Source organism: Alexandromys fortis, unplaced genomic scaffold, assembly GCF_014885135.2.
Source record: "Alexandromys fortis isolate MF-2015 unplaced genomic scaffold, M_Fortis_MF-2015_v1.1 scaffold_13, whole genome shotgun sequence".
In the NCBI taxonomy this organism is placed as follows: domain Eukaryota; kingdom Metazoa; phylum Chordata; class Mammalia; order Rodentia; family Cricetidae; genus Alexandromys; species Alexandromys fortis.
This window is the reverse complement of record NW_026067908.1, coordinates 11751141-11769211: the sequence shown is the minus strand read 5'-3', so window position 1 is coordinate 11769211 and position 18071 is coordinate 11751141. Positions and strand designations below refer to the sequence as shown.

Below are 18071 nucleotides of genomic sequence, written 5' to 3'. Positions count from 1 at the left end.
ACACCATGTCTCATGGAGTTATGGTTGATATTTAAAATATCTCATCTGTTTGAGTTATTACTTTCTGTGAGAAGTGAAAAAGTGGCTTTTGAGCTAAGAAACATCCCTCAGAATCGGCCTAATTAGGTAATGAGCTTGAAAGCCCAAATTATCCTTGCCATTGCCCAAGAAGCGACTGGTAATTAGTGTCTAGGGACACTTGGAAAACAGTTTCCCTGTGGACAGTACCAGCAATCTGTACGTTCATCATTTGTCCGAAATTAAATACAATCAGCAATCCCAACTCAGGCTGGAAACAGAGTGACACAGCCTTTACTTCCTGTGGAGCTGATGCCGTAAAAAGGACCCTGGATTCCTGGCAGCTTCACGGTGAGAAGCAGTAAGACGAGGCTTTGGAAACTCTTCCCGTAAATGCTGTCAAGGTCTGTCTTAGTCCCACCCCTCACCCAACCTTTGCTCCTTGCCCTTGTTGCCACCCTAGCTGGCTGGCATGCTTCTGTTCCCAGGCTCCCTGGTCTGGGTGTTGGGGTGTTGTTTTTCATCAGATGGGCCCAAGGAACTGCCGTGGTGGGAGGAGCCAGAGTGGGTGACAGTGGATGGGGGTCAGGATGCAGTGGAGACTCCGTGTCTATTAACACTTCCTAGTATTTGCACCTGCAAAGGCGCCCATCCTTGGGCAGAAGTCAGGAGGAGAATCCTCCCTCTGTGGGTTCACGATAAGCGGTTTCCTACTTGGGTCATCTTACTTTGGGGATTCACAGTTCAGCGTGTAACGTGCTGTTAGATATACTACTGCTCACCTGCCTTCAGCTGCCCTTGACAAATCTACAGGGTGAAGGAGCAGACCAGGACCATGGGCAGGGCGTGTGGCACGTGTCTCTTTCCTTCCCGTCTGGTCTAGGACAGGGAAGTAAGTCTGCCGAGTGCCCATGTGTTTCTGCAGACAGGTTGGAAGCGATCTTGGCAAGGTTTCCGTAGATGGACATTAGTCTCCAGCACAAAGGACAAGGACATGTGCCATCTCCAGACAGTTGGTGGAGGCCCAGCTGTTGATAAGGAAATACGGAAAGTGCTTATTTCTGGACAAGTGAGATCTAGAGATGGGGTGGATCTCACAGCCTCAGTACTAGGCAGCCCAGGCCACCAGGAGGCTTGTGGATAAACCAGGCACTGTGCTCCAATGTCAGGGATTCTACTTACTTTGGAAGTTCAGCTTTTTTCCAATTCAGACCTGGTTTCAGTGGCTACTTAAAATACTCTATCTTGCAAATACTGTATCACAGATGCTGGGCTTAATAGGCGAAAGGAATCATAATAGATTCATGATGTTTGCAGGGGACTGAAGGTGGGGTGACATCATATTGCGGTGTCTGATGACCTTGGTCCCCTCAGATCCTACCCAACACTAATGTTCTGCAATACTTTATGGGTGTCGTTTGTACATAGCCCAAGGGGAAGGCACAACAACCCTACTTAAAATATGTTTGTAAAATGATGCCATGCTTGCCTTGAACTTCACAGAAACAACAAAGCCATTCTATGTGTAGCGGCGTCTATTATTGAAAGGTTTTTAAATCTTCATAGTACATTGTGTCCTTTAGAGGGTTGATTTGCATACTTACTTTAAATTATGGTGGCTTTAAAAATTACTGTTTAAGTGTAGTTACCACAGACGACACTGCGCGTTCAAATGCCCCGCTTTCATTTGCCTTGACTTAAAGAGGCAGTGTCAAGAACTGAATTTCTCTGCCCATAGAGTCGTACACCCAGTGCATGAAAGCAGCAGGCAAGGCACCACTGTCCATTTTTCTCCTCTGATAGGACTTCTGAATGCATCAGGCCGAGGCTGGTCTCCTGGCAAGACTCTTTTGATAAAATGTGGTTGTCTCTGTCGGTATGGTTTTCTGTTAACATAGTTCTTTGCATTTTAACCCTCAGGGTAGAATTTTAAAGTCAAGGTCTGGCCTGCAGCTTGGCTGGCTCAGAGGGCCTCTGTGATGGGGACCACAGCTGGCCGCTGGAGCTGCCTCACCTATACTAAGACATAATACCATGGCAGTTTATCTTGGAAGGAAAGCCCTTAGGATATAATACTTCTACCAGCTCGGAAGTGACCTTATGGAATAATGTCCTCCCCCATTCTTTCTCGTTCCAGAAACAGAGCTGTCAGTCACTGCTGAGCTAGTGCCTACCTCATCTTGGAACATTTCAAGTGATGTCGACAAAGGTACATGGAGGGGAAAACATGGGCCAGAGGAGGAGGGAGAAGATAAAGCTCACCCATAAGCCCGGCCTGCTCTTCCTTGTAACGAATCTCTGTCCACATCAACAGGGAGAGGAGGAGGCAGCTGCAATGAACCCCTGGCTCACATTGTGATGACTTAACGTTTAATTATTTGGAATTATTTCTGAAGAACTTTTTCTTTTCCTTTTCTTTTTCTCTTCTTCCTCTAAAACGTTCCACATGGTTAAAATGCTTCAAGATGTGAAGCGGGGCCATTCCTGACCTTCCTGTCTCTGCATCCAGGGTACCTTGTTTGGGGGATTTGCTTCAGCCTAAGCCAAGACTGATCAGAGCTGTTGGCTGGGTGACCTTTCTGGACCAGCATTTGATGTGCTCGTGGGGTTCAGGACCCGGCATTCAGAATGCTTGTAATTGCCTGTGTGTACAGACAGCAGCTTCCTATGTGCACATGGGGAGCATGTTCCTGGCGTGGAGTTGCGGCTTTGCATTAATTAAGGCCTGCCATATGCTTTGGCTGGTCTGAGGAGATCCTATGGCCTGGGCAGGGCAGAGCCCAGGTGTGCTTGTGCTGGCTCTGTCTGCCTCCAGCCTTGTTTCTTTTTAGTCCCCCTTGACTTGCCGCTATCCCTAGCTGGATTTCTGCTTCTTCTAGTGTTTCCTCTTTCTCAATATGGCTCATCCTCTGCTCTTCCTTTGTTCATACCCATCCCCCACCTTCTGCAAGGAGCTCGTTCTTTCTCCTCGAAATGTCCATTGCCTCATTCATTCATTTATCCATCCATCCATCCATCCATCCATCCATCCATCCATCCAGTGTTACGTCGTTTAAATTCTTATTGATTCTTTCTCTGGGTACTATTTGTAGAATTAGGATCCAGAAATGGATTTTTTTTTCTGTATATTCTTTTCTTAACTAACTAGATACTTTAAACACCCATCTTCCCTTAAGGCTGGGAGAGCTTTATAGGTGGATTTCTACAAATCTATCTTGGTTTTGGGTGGTGGGGCTGATAGTGATAAGGGTACAGACTCTAGTCCTTATTAAATCCTCAATGAAAGTGGATAAAAATATGAACCCACCATACTATGCAAGAGGCTATTTTGATACTTCAGATGTTCAAATACTCATGTCCAGCAGCCTGCTGGCTTTCTCCTTTAGCTCGGGTGTCATTCTGATTTCTGAGACTGTAAAGGGAAAAGGAGTTTGCATCCTTTTCTTTTCTCATCACTATAACAAAATATCTCAAAGGAAGTGGGACAACCCTGTCCAGGCTGACAGTTTGTGAGGGTACCGTCCATCATGGTAGGGAAGTCAAGGCAGAGTTCACGGTGGCTCCGAGCTGTGGCAGGGGGATTGGGAGGCTCACGGCTGTGGCCGTGGTACTGTGAGGCTGCTTGTAGACCTGGGGACAGAGAAGTCAGGTTAGAACTTGGACTTGGCAATAACCCACAAGAGACCCACTACTTCTAGCTTCATCCTGCCTCCTAACAGTTCCACCACCTCCCCAAACAGTGCTACCAACCAGGAACCAGAAATTCAATCACACAAACCTGTTTAAACCCTTCACAGGTCAAAAGTCACCTCCATCATTTCCTTTTGTGACCAGCTCTCCTGTCACTAAAAGCCTCACTGGGAGTGTTTCCTGTCTGAGGAGAGAGTTCTTCATAGGAGAGCATAGTAGATAGCACATGTTCTTAGGCATTGCAGAATGCCAGCAGGAGACAGACAGACAGACAGACAGACAGACAGACAGACATTTTTTATAGCATTGAGTTGAATCTATATTTTTAAAATGGTATTACTGTTATTCCTCTTCATATCAGGTGGCCAAACAAGACCTAGGAGGCAGTAGAAGTCTAATGCATGTTTATGGAATGGTTTGAATGGGGAAAGGAGACAAAGAACACCAGACAGTTTGCTTAGTGCTTGTTCTATGGCAGCTGCTGTGGCAGATGCTTTCAGTGTGTGAACTTACGGTGCAAGTTCCTTGTGACAACTACGGAGTCCTCACATCCAGGCCACATGCAAATCACCAGCCTCCCGTTCTCAGTACCAAGAAACCTGAATGGGCCGGAAAGGTCCAAGGCTGCTGGTGAGAAACTCACCTGCCCTGCGTGCGGTCTCCACACAGCATTGTCTGTGATAATAGTTGCCTTTTGAGAAGAAAGCAGTATCTACTAAGCCGCTGGGTAGTGGGCAGGGGAAATCTGCTCAGATTCTTTCATTTGTTCAGGAGAGCCTTGCAGAAAACATGGGAGCTTCCTAGTGATTCTTGCTGTAATGTTGTGTTATATAATTAATGGGGACTGGTCTTTCACTCCCGTCTAGAATTAGAGAGCTGCTTAAGTAATCCGCTTACTTATTCATTGCTTAAATCTTTATTGATTTCTTTTCTGGTCATATTTGAGCCATTAGGATCCATAGACCAGTCAGGAAAGGGATCCTGTTCCTTGTTCCATGGACTTGGAGCTTCACTGCAAATAGCAATATCCAGATATATCGTTAAAGCCTTTGGGTTGCTTTCAGAGATGGAGCTATGGCAGGTGGAGCCCATTCCCTAACCACGTAAGCGAGCTGGTGGGAATAAAAATGAAATCCACCGTCAGGCTGGCACACAAAGAGAGGGATCACTGGGTTGTAGAAATTAAGAGTGTACTCAATGCTTTAGTGGTGACCAGTGATGGGGAGAAAAGATGAAGGTCCTGTGGAGGAACTATGTGTGATTCTTAGGATGGTGCCAGGATCCAAGCCATGGTCTTCGGGCCTTTCTGCCCAGTCTGCCAGCTGAGCATCCACATGAAGAAGGAATGAAAGAAAAGCCCTACTAGGCACACGAGGATACTTTTCTTCTAACCCATCCCTCCCAGCTGACCTCCACAGCCTTACCATGAAAGCTGCTACTGATGGGCCAACAGGGGATGAGGGTGGGGGGTTTCTGAAACGAATGTTTCAGAAGGAAGTACCAGCTAAAGTGGACTCAGGGGCTCATCCTCAGGACCACCAAGGGATGCTGGAATGGATGTGTTGAGAGCCCCGTTCCCTTCACAGGTTCAATCTCAGGTTCTTTACCCAAGCCAAATGTTTCTTTTGGAGAAATTGACTGGAAATTGCACCCGTAGGGAGCAGAAAGGAAGGGAACCTATGGCTGCAAAGAAATTGTAAGGTCAGCCTCCAACTACAGATAGTTCTCTGTGGTGACAAATGGGCTTGAGAGCATTGTTTAATGGAGATTTGGCTTTCTTTCTCAGCTTGGAACTTTATACATTACAGAGACATTGGCTCTGACTAGTACAGGCTCTGTCTGGACTTTACCTTGAGTTCTGGCTTCCTTTTATGGTTGTATCTATTGCCTAAGATTGTTCTCCTGGCCAAGAAGAACACCTGTGGTGTTGTCTGTCTGTGCAGAGCTAGGGTGGCTACTTGCACAGCAAATTATACAGACTTGGACTTGGCACCTTAACCCAGAGCTTCACCATCAAGAGCCATGGCAAATCCTTAGTTCAGGGGTGGCTGCCTCCACTTCTGGCTTGATTCATCCTTGACACACAAGTAGTCTGCGTTAATTGTATTGGGTGACCTGTACCTTGAAAATCCATTATCAACTGGACAAAATGAGGCAGCAGAGTCATTGTATTGTGTTCCTAATTATATAAATTTGGAACAATGGCAGGACTTAAAGGTGACAAGGTACTTTGACACCTAGCACGCTGAAAGTCCTCCTGGAACTTGGCTCTCTGAGAGCTTACTCCACTTTGTGTCCCATCTTCAAAAATGGCATCTAAGTGAAGTGCTTTCCCATCAAATCCCTGGGATTGCCACATGGTAGTGAAGACTCTCAAGCTGAGCAGTTTGAGTCTTCAGCGACATCTACTCATGCTTACACAGAGGCAAGCAATGGAGCCATAGGACAAACCAGAGAATCTCAGCTCGGAGATAATAATTGGTCCATGCACGGAGGACTCAATGAGCCAGCCACTGCCATTTTATCTTGAACTTCATCTTGCCCTGTGCCCTGTGCCTTGTGCTAGCTCTGCACCCAGAACATTGGCTCCCTTCAACATATCTGGAAAGCCAAGCTCTTAGCTGGTGGAGTTCTTTGAGCTGCTCTTTCTTCTCCTCAAGGCCTGCTGGTACTCTTTCTTTCTCTGCCCACCTCAGTTGTTATAAGGCAACCCCTTTTAAACAAGCATTCTACTGGTCTAGAAGCAGCTCCCTCCAATATCAGGCTTTCTCTGAGACTTTTGTTAGTCTGCTCGACAAACCCATTCAGTTTTGCAAACGGACTTTCCAAAAGGAGGCCTATGGGATTCTGCCATAAAAGAGGAGGATTAGGGATGCTTGTGGTCCATCTTGATTCTCTAAAGCTGCTCATAGGAGAGACTCGCCGCCATTAGGCACCCTTTCTTGTCCCTGCCACTTCAGTCCCTCACACCGTGGCTCCTTGTCTGCAGCTCTTAAGGGACATTCAGCTGAAAGGGAGGAGGCCAGTAGGGTGCTCAGGAGGTGACCAACTTCCTTAAAAAAAAAATCCCAGCCCCAAACAGAACAGCCCAACAGCTTGGTAGTGTGTACGCAGGCAGGCCTCTTTACCACTTACAACTGAAAGAGATATTTAGTGATGTTTACCTTCCCCCTGCCATGAGGATTTGATTCCCTACTCTTTTGGGTACCATTTTCCTTGACTTTCTCTGACTTTTTCATTCCTGCAGGTTCCATAGGTGGATTCCAGCCTGCTTCCTTCTGGGGTTGTGAGGGATCCTTCTGCGGGATCCACTTTGGTAGTAGCTTTGGAGTTTGGCTTTAAACTCCATCTAGAAAGATGTGGACCAGGGTTGTGTTTATAGGAATCATAGACAGCCATGAACTTATGGTCTTGGTCAACCCAAATAAAGGCCTATCAGGCTGTTAGGTGGAGAGGCCACTGGCTAAGGGCCTGGGAAGGGGGGCAGCCCCTGCCTTAGCTCCTGTTACTCTCGTGGCTATGCTACTGTAGTACCAAGCTTTCCACTGTCCCCGCCCTATTTCAGGCATTTGTCACACTTGGCTGTTTGCTCTGGTGAGAATCTGCCCCCGCCCCCTGCCCAGTCTTTTGCTGTTGATAAGGGCCCAGGTCAGACATCACTATTTCCTATAAGACTTTCTTGACTCCCCCTTCCACATCGGTGTTCACCCGTGTTCCTTGTCTCTTGCTAGGACATGTCTTCATCCCTGTATGTTCTTCTCCTCACAGTCCTCCATCTCTCAGGAGAGGAGTCTGTGTCAAGCATCTTCATCTCAAGTAAAGCGCTCCCCGATTCTCCCTTGTAGGAGCAGGGCCAGCCAGGAAGCTCACTGCGCAAGTGGCTTTGGGAAGACTTGGAGTTCCACACTAAGCGCCTCAGGGCCAGGAATCAACCTCACTTTCCTGTCCTGGTGGCTCAGTAGTTTGAATGGCTAAGTGAATGTGTTAAATCAGAACGTGGAAGAAAACATTATTAATGCAGCCCCCAGGAACTGTAAGAAGCAAGGAATGGGTTCTACCTCACACCCCAGAGGAAGCTCCATCCTGCTAGACTTTGAACATCTAACTCCAGAACCAGGATACTTATATTTTCATTGTTTTGAGCCTCCAAGTTTAGGATAATGTTGTCACAGTAATATCAGGAGTGGAATAGACCTAGGCAAGTTGCCCAAAGTCACAAGAGAGTGAACCTGAAGTTTGAACCCAGTCTTTTAATATTAGATTAAATTGTCTCAAATCAAATGAAAATGTTTCCTTAGATTTGTTTAATGAACAGAGATTTACTGAGCGAATACTGCAGTTAGCTCTGTGCTGGAGGCCGAAAATAAGGAGGCAATAATGAACAAGACAGATGTAGGTTAACCTTTGGATGGTGTTACAGGTTTGAGTGGGCTCTTGAGTCCCCAGCTGACATCAGTCTTTGGAAGGTTGTGGAGCCTTTCAAAGGCGGGGTCAAACTGAAGGAAGAGGATCACTGGTAGACTTCGGGCTGTTATAGATTTTCCTGGCTCCGGCCTAGGTCTCTGTTTCCTGATTGACGCCAGGTAACCCCTGCCACACAGTCTGCATGGAGCCACCTGCCATGCCATTTCTTCCCATCTTCCCAGGATGGCTCAGACTGTGCGCCTAGATAAATCCTTTCTCTCCTAAGGGCTTCATTCTGATATCACAGAGACGAGGAAAGTACATTATATAGGTATTTAACTCCAGTTCAATGGGAGAGACTTTAAATGATTACTTTAAATGAAGATTTCGTCTTCATAGATTTACTCAAAATCATGTCAATCCAGCAGTGAGACATGCCGCAAAGGAGAAGTATAAAAGCACAAGACTTTATTCTGGAAAACAAGCAAAACAATCCTTGCCTGCTCCTTGGTAGGCCCAACTAAAAGCTACCAGAGGTAGGGTCCGCCTTGTGTCCTCTCTAGCCTACTCCTGGGAGTCTGAACTTGAAACTGTACCTCAGCCCTCTGGGGCTTGTGGAAGTTGTTCCGCCATGAAGCAAATCTCTGAGGATAGGGACCCACGAAAGGAGGCAGCGAAGCTCACGCACATGCGAGCTCTGCAACCCATTACAGACATCATCAAGAGGCGGCGGGGTGTGGGAGGATTTCTTCAGACAAGGTTGCAAACTTTGGCATTCCTGCGCCAGGCCCGATTTCCTGGAGGGCTGTGAGAAACTCCCTAATTACCCTTCATTCTGGACCGTGTTGTTTCAGGGCAGCTCTTGCCAAGAGCCTGTGCTTAAATGTCGCTTTGCTTGGTTGTTCTGTGCGCAATGCTCACGGGCTCCGAAAAACTACCCATAGCCTTGCTGCCTCGGCGGAGCAGGAGGTTCAGGTCCCCAGATGTCTCAGGGGCTCTTGGCTCTGCTTCCAGCTGTCACAAGGAAGGCTGATTTCCTTCTCACCTCTTTTGTTTTCTTTTTTGTTGTTGTTGCAAATGAGTCCATTTTCCTGGATCCTAAATTCCACCTGACCGTCTCAGATCTCTGGAATATGCTAGGATAGAAGAGTTCAGACTGACCTTTAAGGGTGTCTTGTCTGTGACCTTCGCTTATCTTCTGGACTCAGAGGGAGGGATTCTCCTAAACGACCTTTTCCAGTACTTTAACATCAACATTGCTCCCCCAAATCATATCCACTCATTCAGTCAGTGGTCACATAGACTCACTATGTGTCAGGACCACACAGAACTGAAGCAGTTGGCGAAAGCATCAAAGTCCCCACTCTCGGGGGGAGTTAGTGAATCCCAGATGCCATACGAGCTCTTCCTGAGTGGTTCCCGCTGAGCTCCATCAAAACCCTGGGCGCACGCTGCTGTGTCCATTTTATAGATAGGAAAGCAAGTCAGAGCAATGTAACTCAGCTAATAAAATGCAGAGCCAGAACGTTGGGCCTCAGTACCCACTGTAGGCCATTTCTATTGTATTCTGACTCATTAGACTTAGTACAGTAGTTGATTCTGTGATTTAGCATATTTCCAATTTTGTATCTTATGTGAGTCTGATCCTAAGAAATTTGAATGATTTTTTTTTTTTTTAAGCAGAAGAAGGATGTAGACTAAACCCTCTTCCAAATAATAGCTTGTCCTTTGGTGAATGTAGTAAGCTACCTCTTAGAAAATTTTAACTAGTTCAGTTCTTGTCTTTACTATAGACCAAATTTGGCATCTTCTTGTTTTCTCTCTTTTTCCCCTTATGCTGTCTCATACGCTTTTGCTGTTTTCTTGCATGCTCCTTCCTGTGCCAGCTAATCGCCCCTGGAGGCAGGGTCGGCCACACATCCTCTCTGGCCTGTTTTCCTGTGGTTGTAAGCTCCGAGTAACCAATTAACATGTGCGCTCCTCTCTAATAGTCTAGCAAGAGAAGGAAACCAGAGTGGGTACGTGTCTTAGTCTGGGTTTCTATTGCTGTAAAGAGACACCAAGACCATAGCAACTCTTAGAAAGAACACATTTAATTGGGGTGGCTTGCTTACAGTTTCAGAGGTTCAGTCAGTTATCATCACGGTGGGGAGCATGGTGGCCTGCAGGCAGTCATGGTACTGGAGAATCAGCTGCAAACCCTACATCTTGCAGGAAACAGGAAGTCAACTGAGATGCTGGGCAATATCTCAGCATAGGAAACCTCAAAGCCTGCCCCCACAGTGACACTTTCTCCAACAAGGCCATAGCCATTCCAACAAAGCCACACCTCCTAATAATGTCACTCCTATGAGATTATGGGAGCCAATTACGTTCAGACTACTACCACATTCTAGTCCCTGGCTCCCATAAGCTTATAACACTATCATAATGCAAAATTCATGTAGTCCAACTTCAAAAGTCCCCATAGTCTACCACAATCTCAATAATGTTTTAAAGTCCAAAGTTCAAAGTCTCTTATGAGATTTATGAAATCTCTTAACTGTAATCACCTGTAAAAATCAAAATAAAAAAGCAGATTAATACTTCCAATATATATTAATAGCATAGGATGTACATTGCCATTCCAAAATGTAGGAAAGGGAGGATAGTGAGAAAATATTGGGCAAAAACAAGACTGAAACCCAGCTGGGAAAACTCCAAACTCTGTACCTCTGTGTCTGATGTCAAAATGCTCTTAAGATCTCCAACACACTTCTTTCTCTTGGGCTGGTTCCACTCCCTGTCATCAGATCTTCTGAGGACTCTGGCATCTCTAACATTTTGGATACTCCAAGGCAATCCGGGCTTCAATTTCACAGCTTCACACAATGGCCTCTCCAATTAGGCCTCCATGTAGGGACATTTCTGACACATGCCTGGCCTCAATGACTTCTTTTAAGCACAGACGCAAATTCCATAACCTCTTTTTTTTTCTGTCCTTAAGCCTAAAACAAGAACCATGCAACCTAAGTTGCCAAATTCTGCTGCTTACTGGAGCTTGAACATGCTCCCCTGATTTAGTGACATCTTCACCAGCTTTCTGTCCTTCAGTGCCCAAGCTTGACTGTCCTGAAACTTACTATATAGACCAGTGTAGTAGTTTGAATGTATTTGGCCCCCATAATCTCATAGGGAGTGACGCAATTAGGAGGTGTGGCTTTGTTGGAGCAGGTATGGCCTTGCTGGAGGAAGTGTGTAACTATGGGGGCAGGCTTTAAGGTTTACTATGCTCAGGATACCACACAGTGTTTCAGTCGACTTCCTGTTTGCAAGATGTAGGACTCTCAGCAACTCAAGCATCACATCTGGTGCACACTGCTATGCTCCCACCATGAAGATAATGGACTGAACCTCTGCAACTGTAAGCGAGCCACCCCAATGAAATGTTTCCTTTATAAGAGAAGCTGTGGTCATGGTGTCTCTTCACAGCAATAAAAACCCTAACCAAGACAACCAGGCTGGCCTCAAACTCAGAGATCCACCAGCCTCTGCCTTCTCAATGCCAGGATTAAAGGTGTGCCTCACCATACCTTCCCCAAGCTTCTCTGTAGTTCATTTTCACAAGATGGAAACATAGCTGGGTGGAGTCTTGCCCTGAGGTCACCACTCCTGTATTCCATTTCTTAATCCATTTATTTCCTGAAACACAGGATTTAGCTCCATTCCAATTCCTAGTGTTCTTTCTCCTCAAACTTTACATTTTGTAATTTACCCTGCTCAGCTTGCTCCTTTTCATTATAAATCTTCATTAGAGTTACCACTAATAACCATACAACAGAGTCTATGCTGGGCTGTTTTGAGATTTCTTCTGCCAATGAAAGTAATCCAAAACCCTTCACGTTAGCCTAAGGCAGTAATCCAAACTCTTCATTTTAGCCTCAGGCAGAACTCTATGGATAAGGGCACAAACAGCCACTTTCTTCACCAGAATATCACAAGAATGATCTCTAGGCAACCTAATAAAATTCTTCTTGTCTGAAACCTCTTGAGTGAGCCCCTGACAGTTCAAATAACTGGTAGCACCACTGTATTCCATGTGCCTACTAGCATGGCCCATTGAGCAGTGTTTAAAGCATTCTACTGCTTTCATAACCCAAAATGTCAAAGAGCAAATTCCTTCAAACAAAAACATGGTCAGGCTTATCGCAGCAGTACCCCAGTGCCTGGTACCAACTTCTGTCTTAGTTTGGAGTTTTATTGCTGTGAAGAGACACCATGACCATGGCAACTCGTATAAAGAAAACATTTAATTGGGGTGACTTGATTACAATTTTAGAAGTGCAGTCCCCCATTTAGGGAGCACGGTGGCAGCAGTGGTGTGCTGGCAGATGCAGAATTGGAGAGGTAGATGAGAGCCTTATGTCTTGTAGGCAACAGGAAGTCTACAAAGACATCGGAAATGCCAAAACCCACTCCCACCGTGACACACTTCTGTAGCTGGATTTTCTTTTACTCAAGTCCCATATAGGAACGCCAAAATGTTGTTATTGGTTTTTTATTCTTTGCTCTTTACTTTTTGGCCCACTGGGGGCCTGCCACCCTGCTCCCAAGTAAATCATGACAGAGGCTTATTTCTGGACTTAGCTTGACTTGTTTCTTGCCAACTTTTCTTAAATTAACCCATCTACCTTTTTGCCTCTGGGCTTTTACCTTTCTCTTACTCCATAGCTGGCTGGGTGTCTGGGTGACTGGCCCCTTGTTTTATCTTGCTTTGTCTCCTTTTTCCCAGATTTCTCCTCCTACTCTCTCTGCCTGCCAGGCCACCCTATTCTTTTTTCTCCCTTGCTATTGACCGTTCAGCTCTTTATTAGACCATCAGGTGTTTTAGACAGGCAAAGAATCACAGCTTCACAGAGTTAAACACATGCAACATAAACAAAAGCAACACATCTTTACATCATTAAACAAATGTTCCATGACATAAGCAAAAATAAACACCTTAAAATACTATTCTATAACAAAACACTTCCTCCAACAAGGCCATACCCACTCCAACATAGCCACACCTCCTAGTACTGCCTCTTCCTATAAGATTATGGGGGTCAATTACATCCAGACTACCATACATGATAGGCAAATGATAGGCAAATGAGTGACATACTCTATACAACTCAATGGGAATGGCAGCTGAGTATTATAGGATGGAGAAGAAATAGGAAACAAAGGAACACATCTGAATATGCCCTGCTTCTCTTCTCCTCTGCCCAAACGAAGGCCAAAATTGTATGTCTATTTTCTTACGTAATTCTTCATGGATTTTTTTTTCAAACAGTGACTCATTTTTCATAATCAAGTTTCTGTTCTTGGCATTCTTGGAGACATAACTGTCGTCCCAGAATGTGAGAAGAAAGGATGGGCACGATCCCTTAGCAGAGGCTTCTAAGAAGTGTTTATATCATCAAACAGCATGTATGGCTCTTGGGTTTTACCACAGAATCAGTGCTGTTAGCAACACTGATTATAACAATGTAATAAAAAGTATAGCAATAATTATTAATGATTCTAGAGTAGCTTCCACATAGCGGACAAGGTAAGTAGTCCCCTATGTAAATGATCTATTTCTACTTGCTCCCAGGAAGCTGGGCCTTAGAGAGACTGAGTGTCTCTGTTTCGTTTCTGCTGCTTTGATAAAATACCCTCATCCAAAGCAGCTTAGGGGAGAAGGGTTCTAATTTAGCTCCCGATTCCAGGTTATGGTCCGTTACTAGAGGAAGTGATAGCATCAGGAACTCGAGGCAGCTGGTCCCATCTGATTCCTAGCCAAGAGCAGAGAGGAAGACCACGCACATCCGCAGCTGCTTGCTTGTGTTCAACTCAGCTTCTCCACTCTTTCAGTGCAGGATCCTCTGCCTAGGGAATGGTGCTGCCCACAAGTGGATTTGGTCTTTCCACACCAGTTGGCTTTATTAAGACAGTCCACAGAACCTGTTCGCAGACCAACACAATATCAACAGTCCCTCGCTGGGACTCTTTTTCCCAGGTGATAGGCTGTGCCAAGTTGACTACGCAATAGGAACAATATATTCAGTTCCGCTGCTTTTGGGTCCGTGTTGAGGCAGATCATAGGTAAGGGAGGGCAAGTAGAGGCAAGCATCTCCCTTCATGGTGGCCAGGAAGCTGACAGAGGGCCCAGGGTCCTAATAGCCACTCAAGGCCATCCCTCAATGACCTACAGTCAACCCACTAGGCCACACATAGGTTTCATCATCTCCTAGTAACGCCATAGCCTGGGACCAAACTTTTAACACATGACCTTTGGAGGACATTTACAATCTAGACCAGAGCTGGGGACATTCTTTGGCTAATTTTGCAGTTTTCTTCCACTTTTAAAAATTGTATACCTTGGGAATTCTTGACATATCCTTGACAGGAGTTTAATGGAAACAGACTCATAAATCCTCCCTTTTCCCTCATTTTATGAAAAAGATTGATTATAAAACTCTTACTGGGATTATTACAAATTATCATTAAATCATTTCATGCATTGTTTTCCCGTCATATTTATAAGACCGTCTGGAGGGCACTGCTTTGGGAATGTCTTTTCTAATAAAAATTGACCGGCTTTTGGACAATAGGAGCAGTGTTTTTCAGCCGAAGTCTGAGCTGTCTGGGGCGAGAAAGGAAATATGACAGAGTTGTCTCTGGGCTCTAACGTCAGAGGGATGGGGTACTGAGCTCCACTCTCCTGATGACATTCCACGCTGAAGGTGGGTCCCTGGAGACTGCTCCCTCCGCGTCAGCTCCTGGGGCAGGCAGCCAACATCCTGAAGCAGCTGCCATGTTCCTTGGGTGATTCATGTGTGAACGCGTCTCCCCCAGAAGAATGTGGGCCATCATGTTCTTCCCAGAGTGCTGCTCTTATCGTCCCCGCAGTGTTTGCTCATGGAAATGGATCCCAGTTGGAAAGTTTAAGACTCGTGGAGGATGCTTGCCCCATCCTAATACATAACCCTTTGGTCTATAGTATCTTATATCTGGCCGCATTAGTTTTCAGTTAACAGAACTGGGTCTTACATATGAACTGATGTACATTCTTGTATTGCATCACAGATAAATCTAGAATGGCCCTGAATCTCTGTCTCACAACCCAAATGGTTTAGCTCAGTTCTCCTCTCATCCATCATGCAGCCTTGAATTCGGGCATAAGGCTCTATCCATGTACATGGTGCTGGCGATATGGGAGCTATCCAGATCTACACTATCTAATTCTTCTCCGCTCTTGAGGACGGTACAGAATAACTGCCAGGCGCATTCAGAAGGACTCTGCTTCTTTTCTTTCCTCCTGTCTTCTTTTCCCAGGAAAATAGACAGACTTCTTCACTCATGTTTTTATTATGCAAAACAGGTCATTTCTGAGTGAGAATTGGGCCGGGAATGATGATATTTTTGTGGAAGGTGAAATGTCATTAAAATATGACTATGAGCTTGACATTTCTTGGGGATCTTTTAGCCCAGTGTCCCATGTTTAACAGACATGACCCAGAGCGAAGAATGAACTTACAATCAGTTTTTTTGTGGCAGAAGTAGGAGCATATTAGCCCTAACAGCACAGATTCTCAGTGAGGAGCAGGTTTTAGGAGAGATGTCAGGGCATCATTAGCTTTGCTATAGTCCTATAAAAACCCCAAGATGAAATTCTCAGCTAGCTGCCATTGTTCTTTGTTCCCAATCTTAAAAATGAGGGTAAAAAAAAAATCAAATGGGTTTTATTGAAAACCTTACTCTGTATGGTGTTATCATTTATCCATAGTAAAATTTTACTGCTTTTAGTTGGGTGTTTTTAGTTGTGATGTTCCCATGAGTGTGGGTGCCCTTGGAGGCCAGAGGTATTGGGTACACCTAGAGCAGTGGTTACAGGCAGCTGTGGGCTGCAGAAAATTGGTATGTAAAACAGGTTCTGAGTCCTGGGAAGAGCAGCCAGTATTCTGAACTACTTGGCTAGCTCTCCGGTCCCCAACTTTCCATAGCTTAAAATTTATACTTTAAATGGAACCTAGAAAGTTCAAAATCATAGAGGGGAAAATAGAAAGGTGGTTTCCAGGAGCTGAGAGGAATGGGGGGCGAGTGAAATAATATTGGCTGAGTGAGGGGGTTTTAGTTTAAGAACATGAAAAATGTCTGGAGGTGGCTGATGTAGAGTACTGTGATGACCGAGGGGTACTGTGATGTCACAGAGTTTTATGATGCCCACAGGGTATTGTGATGTTGCAGCATACTATGATGTCACAGAGTATTGTGATATTGTGGCATACTATGATGTCACAGAGTATTGTGATGTTGCAGTGTACTATGATGTCAGAGTATTGTGATATCACAGTATTGTGATGCCTTAGTATGGTGATGCCTCAGAGTGTTGTGATGTCAGAGTATTGTGATGCCACAGAGTGCTGTGATGTCACAGTGTTGTGATGTCACGGTGTTGTGATGCCACAGAGTGCTGTGATGTCCCAGAGTGTTGTGATGTCACGGAGTGTTGTGATGTCACAGGGTGCTGTGGAATCACAGAGTATTGTGATATAACAGTGCTGTGATGCTGCAAAGTGCTGTGAAAGTACTTGATGTAACAGAACTGTTTTCTTCAATGATTGTAAGGAAGATGCTGCTATACATTTTGGTCACAGTGAAAACAGCGTACAGTTTCTTCACAACACTTGGAATCTCCAGTGCCCTTTCCACCTGCCACTCCATTAAGGCTTGGGTGCCCTGAAGGAGAATAATAACAAAACTGAATTGTTAATTGTTTTGTATTTTGTTGTTTTCAAAATGATCTCACCCTTGTCATTGCAGAAATAGAGAAAAGCATGGCTGGACTCCTGAGCACCATTTTATAAATGAGTTAACTCAGCCCCAAATTTGCACGGCTGTAGGTACCAAAGTGGCATCTGGAACCCAAGAGTAATGTTCTCAAAGTCAAGCATGACTCAGTGTAAATGTTTCAAATCGATGCTTGACATTTTTTTATACTTGTTAACCTCAGACATGGACAGGGCATTTAGAAGGATTTTTTAGAATTCCCAACTCTGACTTGATTTGAATATTTTGAACACAAATTACTTATGTTGCCGCATTGTCTGAATACAGGTTAACTGGGGCTTTGCTGTATGGTAATGCCATGGCAAGAACCTCTAGATTTATCATCTACTAGGACCTGTTCTAGGTGCCCTCGTTCTGTTAACTCACTCATCAAAACAAATGGCTTATTTTTTACTTAGAAGTCATATTTCCATTCATCAAGGGTAGGATTGTCGGCATTTGGGGCACAGGAGGCACAGTCCCCACCGTCACCCTCCTTGCCTGAGGTGTTCCCCTCAACTTTTAAGGACCTTGACTCAATTCAAATCATAATTGGTAGCTTTAATGCAAAAAAGAATTCCATGTCCACCCAGCATATGAAGCAGTAAGCATAAAGGCCAAGAGAAAGACACTCAAGAGAAACGACATGACACCCTAAGAACGTGACCGTGGATAACTAAGAGAAGAGGGGCAGGAAGGAAGACATGTGAAGATGTGGACGTGGCTCCCAAAGGGCCAGCTGCAGCTCACCTTTTGTTTGCTATGTTGTTGTTACTTGTTTGTTTTGTTTATGTGACTTTGGATTTGAAGTTTTTATACTTAAGGAGTCCCTAAGAAACTGAGTGGAGGTCACCTGGTAGTTCCTGAGGGGCACCTGAAAGATTTCCATTGGTTAATTGAAAGTCCAGCCCTCAGGGACCAGGGGGGTATCAGTTTATTTATTTAATATGCTCAGGCGATTTCTAGGGAAAGGAATGACGTTCACCGCAGGGTCCTGTACGTTCTGGCCCTAAGCCTGCGTTGTTTTTACTTTCACATTTAATATCTGTGTACAAAAGGGACAGGAACTCTGTAGGTAGCCCTTCCAGAAAATATGAATGGGGTTGGAATGTTTGCTTTTCAGC

The 18071-nt window shown here is 45.1% G+C and overlaps 1 protein-coding gene across 2 annotated transcripts in view; it reads left to right on the top strand.

Moving 5' to 3' along the window:
* Positions 1-18071, top strand: part of Ror1 (receptor tyrosine kinase like orphan receptor 1) — a 342771-nt gene that overhangs the window by 198876 nt on the left and 125824 nt on the right. For both annotated transcript variants that reach the window (XM_050136345.1, XM_050136346.1), the window contains exon 2: positions 2156-2227. In XM_050136345.1, the coding sequence (XP_049992302.1) occupies positions 2156-2227 (72 nt within the window). The remainder of the gene's footprint in view (positions 1-2155; positions 2228-18071) is intronic.